At 36.4% G+C, this 10,000-nt stretch overlaps 1 protein-coding gene across 2 annotated transcripts in view; it reads left to right on the plus strand.

Annotated features, from left to right (window-relative positions):
* The window catches only part of LOC137619648 (X-linked interleukin-1 receptor accessory protein-like 2), a 39,807-nt gene that overhangs the window by 16,246 nt on the left and 13,561 nt on the right, over positions 1-10,000 (plus strand). The window contains exons 2-5 of one of the 2 annotated variants that reach the window (XM_068349857.1): positions 5,031-5,144; positions 7,188-7,337; positions 7,730-7,902; positions 9,482-9,692. In XM_068349857.1, the coding sequence (XP_068205958.1) occupies positions 5,062-5,144; positions 7,188-7,337; positions 7,730-7,902; positions 9,482-9,692 (617 nt within the window). In that variant the 5' untranslated portion in view covers positions 5,031-5,061. The remainder of the gene's footprint in view (positions 1-5,030; positions 5,145-7,187; positions 7,338-7,729; positions 7,903-9,481; positions 9,693-10,000) is intronic. The other variant, XM_068349858.1, reaches the window with a different exon arrangement.

A 10,000-nucleotide genomic window follows, 5' to 3' on the forward strand; every position in this document is an offset into this window, starting at 1 on the left:
AAAAAATAGCCCAATTAGGAAAGTAAATAAGGAAATAAATAAACAATATGAGAAATAATGAGCAATTAGATAAAATATATTAGAAACAGTAACAAAATTAAAACATATATAGCATATATAAACTATAAAAAGTCTTATGTCAGCCTGTTCATCATGAAAACATTTCCTGTAAGTTTTAACTTTGGAAGTGATATGGTGATATAATTTCATCATTCAATTACATTGCAGATTAAATCATGCATTGCTCAGCGCTGGATATTCTCACAGATCCAATGTAACCCCAGGAAGAGTAAAAATGTACCACTGGGTTGGTAAAGAATTCTCGGTGCTACTATAGGGTGATTCCTACCCTCATTTTCTGTTCTTACCTCAATATGGGGACTCAAATCTACTATAGGGTGATTCCTACCCTCATTTTCTGTTCCCACCTCAATATGGAGACTCAAATCTACTTTAGTGTGATTCCTACCCTCATTTTCTGTTCCCACCTCAATATGGAGACTCGAATCTACTATAGCGTGATTCCTACCCTCATTTTCTGCTCTTACCTCAATATGGGGACTCGAATCTACTATAGGGTGATTCCTACCCTCATTTTCTGTTCCCACCTCAATATGGAGACTCGAATCTACTTTAGTGTGATTCCTACCCTCATTTTCTGTTCCCACCTCAATATGGGGACTCGAATCTACTATAGCGTGATTCCTACCCTCATTTTCTGTTCCCACCTCAATATGGAGACTCAAATCTACTTTAGTGTGATTCCTACCCTCATTTTCTGTTCCCACCTCAATATGGGGACTCGAATCTACTATAGCGTGATTCCTACCCTCATTTTCTGTTCCCACCTCAATATGGGGACTCGAATCTACTATAGCGTGATTCCTACCCTCATTTTCTGTTCCCACCTCAATATGGAGACTCAAATCTACTTTAGTGTGATTCCTACCCTCATTTTCTGTTCCCACCTCAATATGGGGACTCGAATCTACTATAGCGTGATTCCTACCCTCATTTTCTGTTCCCACCTCAATATGGGGACTCGAATCTACTATAGCGTGATTCCTACCCTCATTTTCTGTTCCCACCTCAATATGGAGACTCAAATCTACTTTAGTGTGATTCCTACCCTCATTTTCTGTTCCCACCTCAATATGGGGACTCGAATCTACTATAGCGTGATTCCTACCCTCATTTTCTGTTCCCACCTCAATATGGGGACTCAAATCTACTTTAGTGTGATTCCTACCCTCATTTTCTGTTCCCACCTCAATATGGAGACTCAAATCTACTTTAGTGTGATTCCTACCCTCATTTTCTGTTCCCACCTCAATATGGGGACTCGAATCTACTATAGCGTGATTCCTACCCTCATTTTCTGTTCCCACCTCAATATGGGGACTCGAATCTACTATAGCGTGATTCCTACCCTCATTTTCTGTTCCCACCTCAATATGGAGACTCGAATCTGCTTTAGTGTGATTCCTACCCTCATTTTCTGTTCCCACCTCAATATGGAGACTCGAATCTACTATAGGGTGATTCCTACCCTCATTTTCTGTTCCCACCTCAATATGGGGACTCAAATCTACTATAGGGCGATTCCTACCCTCATTTTCTGTTCCCACCTCATTATGGGGACTCAAATCTACTATAGGGTGATTCCTACCCTCATTTTCTGTTCCCACCTCAATATGGGGACTCAAATCTACTATAGGGTGATTCCTACCCTCATTTTCTGTTCCCACCTCAATATGGGGACTCAAATCTACTATAGCGTGATTCCTACCCTCATTTTCTGTTCCCACCTCATTATGGGGACTCAAATCTACTATAGGGTGATTCCTACCCTCATTTTCTGTTCCCACCTCATTATGGGGACTCAAATCTACTATAGGGTGATTCCTACCCTCATTTTCTGTTCCCACCTCATTATGGGGACTCAAATCTACTATAGCGTGATTCCTACCCTCATTTTCTGTTCCCACCTCAATATGGGGATTCAAATCTACTAGAGGGTGTTTCCTACCCTCATTTTAGTTCCCACCTCAATATGGTGACTCAAATCTACTATAGGGTGTTTCCTACCCTCATTTTCTGTTCCCACCTCAATATGGGGACTCAAATCTACTATAGCGTGATTCCTACCCTCATTTTCTGTTCCCACCTCAATATGGGGACTCAAATCTACTATAGTTAGGTTAGGTTAGGTACTACTGGGGCACTTGGATGAACACTACTTACGTGTTTTGAAAGAAGATCAAGACCACTTCATAGCAATCTTAAGCGACATTAAACAAGTTTTTGTTAGTTAATTTTTGTTACTAAATTAGGGCTTCAATTTTGCAATAATGACGCCCGAAGCTAATTCTGATTGTTTAAAGTGCGTTTTATGGATTTTTCAGCGTGTTTTATATTATTATTATTATCATTATTATTATTATTATTACTATTATTACATGTTTTTTTTATTATTATTATTATTATTGTTATTATTATTATTATTATTACTTTCTAAGCTGCAACCCTAGTTGAAAAGCAGGGAAAATAGCCCAGTGAGGAAAGGAAACAGGAAAAATAAAATATTCTAAGAACAGTAATAACATTAAGATAAATAATCCTATATAAACTATAAAAACTTTAACAAAACAAGTGGAAGAAAAATAAGATAGAATAGTGTGCCTGAGTGTACCCTCAAGCAAGAGAACTCTAACCCAAGAATAGAATAGATTGAAATTGTGTCAGGAAGTAGGTTTTATCTATCCTCCTTTGGTAGGAATCACCTCATACCCGAAAAATAGGGTAGGAATCACACTATAGTAGAATTCTGATGGTAGGAATCACTCTATAGTAGAATCCTGATGGTAGGAATCACACTATAGTAGCATCCTGATGGTAGGAATCACACTATAGTAGCATCCTGATGGTAGGAATCACTCTATAGTAGCATCCTGATGGTAGGAATCACACTATAGTAGCATCCTGATGGTAGGAATCACACTATAGTAGCATCCTGATGGTAGGAATCACTCTATAGTAGCATCCTGATGGTAGGAATCACACTATAGTAGCATCCTGATGGTAGGAATCACACTATAGTAGCGTCCTGATGGTAGGAATCACACTATAGTAGCGTCCTGATGGTAGGAATCACACTATAGTAGCGTCCTGATGGTAGGAATCACACTATAGTAGCGTCCTGATGGTAGGAATCACACTATAGTAGCGTCCTGATGGTAGGAATCACACTATAGTAGCGTCCTGATGGTAGGAATCACACTATAGTAGCGTCCTGATGGTAGGAATCACACTATAGTAGCGTCCTGATGGTAGGAATCACTCTATAGTAGCGTCCTGATGGTAGGAATCACTCTATAGTAGCGTCCAGATGGTAGGAATCACACTATAGTAGCATCCTGATGGTAGGAATCACTCTATAGTAGCGTCCTGATGGTAGGAATCACACTATAGTAGCATCCTGGTGGTAGGAATCACACTATAGTAGCGTCCTGATGGTAGGAATCACACTATAGTAGCATCCTGGTGGTAGGAATCACACTATAGTAGAGTCCTGATGGTAGGAATCACACTATAGTAGAGTCCTGATGGTAGGAATCACACTATAGTAGAGTCCTGATGGTAGGAATCACACTATAGTAGAGTCCTGATGGTAGGAATTACACGATATTAGAATCCTGATGGTAGGAATCACACTATAGTAGAATCCTGATGGTAGGAATCACACTATAGTAGAATCCTGATGGTAGGAATCACCTCACACCCGAAAAATAGGGTAGGAATCACACTATAGTAGAATCCTGATGGTAGGAATCACCTCACACCCGAAAAATAGGGTAGGAATCACACTATAGTAGAATCCTGATGGTAGGAATCACCTCACACCCGAAAAATAGGGTAGGAATCACACTATAGTAGAATCCTGATGGTAGGAATCACACTATAGTAGAGTCCTGATGGCAGGAATCACACTATAGTAGCACAGAATTCTCTCTTCCATCGTCTTCGGCGATGACCTTTGCTAGACCGGATATGACTTCACTTTGGGGCAAGGCCTATTTGCTCATCTGACTTGGATTCCACGCATTGGAGACTCTTTGCCCAAAAAGATTTGAATACGTAGTACCTTAAGTATAAGAATCGGGTATTACATTAATTTTTCGCCTTTGATTACCTTAGGTTAGCTTAGGTTCAATTAGTTAAGAAAATACTGCAAATTATTATTATTATTATTATCATTTTTATTATTATTATTATTATTATTATTATTATTATCTAAGCTACAAACCTAGTTGGAAAAACAGGATGCTATAAGCCCAAGGGCTCCAGCAGGGAAAATAGCCCAGTGAGGAAAGGAAAAAAAGGAAAATAGAATATTTTAAGAAGAGTAACAACACTGAATTAAATATCTCCTATATAAACTATAAAAACATTAACAAAACAAGAGGAAGAGAAATAAGATAGAATAGTGTGCCCGAGTGTACCCTCAAGCAAGAGAACTGTAACCCAAGACAGTGGAAGACCATGGTACAGAGGCTATGGCACTACCCAAGACTAGAGAACAATGGTTCGATTTGGGAGTGTCCTTCTCCTAGAAGAGCTGCTTACCATAGCTAAAAAGTCCCTTCTACCCTTACCAAAAACAAAGTGGCCACTGAACAATTACAGTGCAGTAGTTAACCCCTTGAGTGAAGAAGAATTGTTTAACGAGGTCTATAAATTGTTTGGGCGACATTAGTTCAAAAAAATCTTATGTGACCATAATTTTATGATACTTACAATCCATCATCTTTACTAGGTGTAAGAGTAGGCTACTGTAAAATCAATTTATTCATAATTCTGGAACTGCGTTCTATTGATAAAAGCTTGAATTACAGTTAGCAGTTTTATCTGCAGTTTAAAATAACACTTCAAAGCCATTCAAACTCAAAATCAAATTGGTCTGCTATTGTATACCACATGAATATGCACATAATTAATTTACCATTACTTCGTTTTTTTTTTTCTTACAGAATATTTGAAGTCCAACAAATGGTGTGAAAGATGGCATCCCTCAAACGTGGCCTACCGTTGCTTAGTCCCGGCTTTTTTAAGCTTTTCGTTCTCCTCGGTGGCTTTATCGTCGGGTGGGTAATTTAACCATTTGTTATAAAATGATATGTCAGATTTAATGAAAGTGACAACCATCTGTTTATCCAAAGAATATACTTTGCAGTTTAATTTCTTATACAACAGATATTACAATTGCTACTGACATAATACAGCGCATTAGCGTTGATATTTACAAAGTTATTATTATTATTATTATTATTATTATTATTATTATTATTATTATTATTATTATTATTATTATTATTATTATTATTATTATTATTATTAGGATAAGCTAAGCTATAACCCTAGATGGAAAAGTAAGAATCTATAAGCCCAAGGGCTCCATCAGGGAAAAATAGCCATTAGGAAAGAAAACAAGGAAATAGATAAACTATTTGAGAGGTAATAAACAATGAATATGGAATATGGATAAATATCAACACAACATCGTGTTCAAATAGAAATAAATTTCTACCTCATACTTGGGATCGAACGCTAGCCCCTTCTAATGAAAGGCCAGGTCGAAACCAACCATGTCACGAGAGCCCATGGTTGGTTTCGACCTGGCCTTTCATTAGAAGGGGCTAGCGTTCGATCCCAAGTATGAGGTAGAAATTTATTTCAATATGGAATATTTTTAGAATAATGACAACATTGAATTAGATCTTTCACATAATAAACTATAAAAACTAAAAAAGCAAAAACTAGAGGAAGAGCTATGGATGAGAAATATACAGAATGGGAAAAAAGAATAGCTAGATGAATTTCTAAAATGAGATAAACTGCTGAATTTAGAATTAACGCTTGTGTCAAATATTGCATATTTATACGCCACTCAAAGACATGAATTAGGATACATTTGAAAGACACCCAAGATTTGATTCTTTGCTCAAAAAAATGAGAGGTGAGGTGTTTTAAACTTTATAGATGTTGTCTGAGCAAAGATCTGGCAGTAATTTTAGTCTTCTGGAACCGTTTTCAACGTTATTGATACTATCTGAGCAAAGATCTGGCAGTAATTTTAGTCTTCTGGAACCGTTTTCAACGTTATTGATACTATCTGAGCAAAGATCTGGCAGTAATTTTAGTCTTCGGGAACCGTTTTCAACATTATGGATACTATCTGAGCAAAGATCTGGCAGTAATTTTAGTCTTCTGGAACCGTTTTCAACGTTATTGATACTATCTGAGCAAAGATCTGGCAGTAATTTTAGTCTTCGGGAACCGTTTTCAACATTATTGATACTATCTGAGCAAAGATCTGGCAGTAATTTTAGTCTTCTGGAACCGTTTTCAACGTTATTGATACTATCTGAGCAAAGATCTGGCAGTAATTTTAGTCTTCTGGAACCGTTTTCAACGTTATTGATACTATCTGAGCAAAGATCTGGCAGTAATTTTAGTCTTCTGGAACCGTTTTCAACGTTATTGATACTATCTGAGCAAAGATCTGGCAGTAATTTTAGTCTTCTAGTCTTCTGAAACCGTTTTAAGCATTATTGATACTATCTGAGCAAAGATCTGGCAGTAATTTTAGTCTTGTTAGGGACAGATGCCATCTGCCTCACAGGTGGCGGTAACCTATTGCAATCATCCCTAACTTGAATCCTATTGCCTGTCAATGCTAACCATTTTTGGCAGCGATCCCAGACAGTGAGACGGAAAAGCTCAATGAAAGGGCATGTAAAAAAAAAAAAAAAAGGATGATGAATAAAGGGCAAGTGGCTGAGGGTCTAAAGACTGAAACGGTGCCTCTTGCTTGAGGGTAAACTCGAGCACACTATTCAATCTTATTTTTCTTCTTCTGGTTTTGCTGAAGTTTTTATAGTTTATATAGGCGATATTTATTTTAATGGTGTTACTCTTAAAGTATTTTATTTTTCCTTGTGTCCTTTCCTCACTGGGCTATTTTCCCTGTTGGAGCCTCTGGGCTTGTAGCATCCTGCTTTTCCAACTAGGGTTGTAGCTTAATAATAATAATAATAATAATAATAATAATAATAATAATAATAATAATAATAATACCTTGAGTCTGCACAACCTTTGCTTAATAATGGATTTCCATCTTTCTACAGGACTGCCAAAGGTGACTGCCCTTGTAAGAACGTCACTAAACGCATTCACCACCCCCTTGGCGATATCGCTTCCATTGGACTCAGCAGATACGTCAGTTGCTGTACTTTTTTATCTCTTGGGTATGACGACCCAAATGCTGCAGTTGTGTGGTAAGTTCAGTAATAGAAAGTTTTGATAAGAATGACAGGCGAAATGATATGTGCGTGCGTTAAGTTATGCTTGACTTGACACAGCCGTGTCATCATCATCATCATCATCATCATCATCATTATTATTATTATTATTTTATTATTAGTATCATCATCATCGTCATCATTATTACAAGCTAGGCTATAACCCTAGTTGGAAAAGCAAGATGCTACAAGCCCAAGGACTCCAACGGGGAAAGATACCCCAGTGAGGAAAGGAAGCAAGAAAATAAAACTAAAATAGAAGAATAAGCAATCGAAATAGAATATTTCAAGAACAAGAATTTATTTATAACTGGTCAGGGCCCTGAACGAAGAATATAATAGAAAATTGTTTCTGCCTTCCATTGCAGGACCTTCAATGGGAAACCCGTAGAAGGCATGGGTAAATCGAAACATCTCATTTGTGACAACCAGACGATATATATCGAGAAAGTAGAAGCGTCTGACGAAGGGAACTACACCTGTGCAATCACGGCTTCTAATGGGACAAAGGGCTCGATTACCACTTCCCTGGAGGTCTCCGGTAAGATTTCAAAATCTTTAGTTATAATTGCTATTAGGAACATAAGGGTGCTATTATAGTATGCTATCTACCGCCGATTTTGCTATCTACCACCCCTCTCTGACTATAGCATGATACCTACCATCAGTCCCTAAGGATACGGTCTACTAGTTAATCCGCCTCTAATAAGGAGGATCAATACCGACTTGATAACCCAACCTAACCTAACCTAACTCAACCCAACCTAACCTAACTTACAAACTGCTTATGATTATGCACCCATGTCCTAACATAGTCTAACCCAACCTAACCTAACCTACAAACTGTTTATAATTATGCATCCATGTTATCCTTCCAATAAATATTATTAAACTATCATTAAAGTCCAATTAGGATAACATACTGGTGGTAAGTAATCTGTTTGATAATCCTCATCAAACAGAAGGATTAACATTGATGGTAGATAACATACTTTGAGGTAGATAGCATACTGTAGTAGAAATTCGACGGTAGATAGCATACTATAATAGCACCAACAAAAGAGCTTACACACAAGGTCGGGTTTTGAAAATCGGCATCAATATTTACCTAAGCCAAGTTTAAGCAATTTGAAATTTCAGAACTAAAATTATAATGAACAGCATATTTTTAAACTTATCAAACATCAATATAGTCGACGGATAACTGATCGAGCTTTATATCTTAATTAATTGCGTAGACATTTCATTATGGTACCTCTTAAAACATTGCATTACAGACATTCATCCCTTTTAGAACACGTATGAATAAGCGCTACAGCATAAGATTTCTTTGTATCGGGAAAACAAGATTTTTTTTTTTTTTTTTTTTTTTTTTTTTTTTTTTTTTTTTTTTTTTTTTTTTTTTTAGATCATAACCATTCTCTGCATTTTAGGCCAGGCTTTTTATTATAACATCACTACGCAATGCAAGATTTATAGAATTGCTTTAAAACAAGATGTATCATAAGATCGATAGAGCATATGGCCTAAAATTCCAGAAATTAAGAGGAATGTTGATGGTGCCATGAAAATTAAATTTCAAAATTACGAACTTGAGCAAATATGAGCTATATATATATATATATATATATATATATATATATATATATATATATATATATATATATATATTATGTGTGTGTGTGTGTATATATATACATTTTATATATATATATATACATATATATATATATATATATATATATATATATATATATATATATATATATGTGTGTGTGTGTGTGTGTGTGTGTGTGTGTGTATCTATCTATCTATCTATCTATCTATATACATATATATATATATATATATATATATATATATATATATATATATATATATATATATATATATATATATATTGTCCTCCAAGTGTTAATTAGTATCCTTTTTACGAGAGGAGTATTATCGACCACGACACTTCAATGAAAACTAACCATTCGTCGGGACTGAAGAAGTTTCAGAAAGTTTTAATGGCCAACGACACCGCGTTCCTTCGTAAGAGGAAGGCTAATCTATCAACTAAAATGGTCAGAAAAACAAAGAACCCTATTAATCTTCTTTAATCTTCCTTTCACCAGAGAGTAGCGGATTTCAGGAAGGTCCCAAGGACGTCACAGCCCCCAGTCAAAAATGCTCTTGGAAGGGGGACCCCGCGAACTTGACCTGCCAAGGCATGGTGGGAAAGCCAGGGAATGGCAACAGGGCCTCAATACATTGGTTTATATGGGTCGATGGAGAGCCTGAGTTTCTTCCTGATGACGTCATTCCCATCACTACCAAAATCGACAAGTAAGAATCCTTGGTTAACTTTTCTTTAAACTTAATGTGACGATGCACTGTTAGAAAAAAAAAAAAAAACGTAATTTTAATTGGAAAATCTCCGTGAAAATATACTGTTCTCCAGTAAAATACAGGCAACCGTAATTTTACCTTACTTTGTTATTATCTTTTACGGTTTGGTGACCTTAATATCACTCTTTTACATTAATATAACCGTTTTTAAAACGGTAAAAATCCTGGACAAATTTTTGCCAGACATTTACCGTTCTTTTAATTCAAATGTTTAACATTGTTTCTTGGCATATAAGACGTCTTTG

The sequence above is a fragment of the Palaemon carinicauda genome, chromosome 26, assembly GCF_036898095.1.
Source record: "Palaemon carinicauda isolate YSFRI2023 chromosome 26, ASM3689809v2, whole genome shotgun sequence".
NCBI lineage: Eukaryota > Metazoa > Arthropoda > Malacostraca > Decapoda > Palaemonidae > Palaemon > Palaemon carinicauda.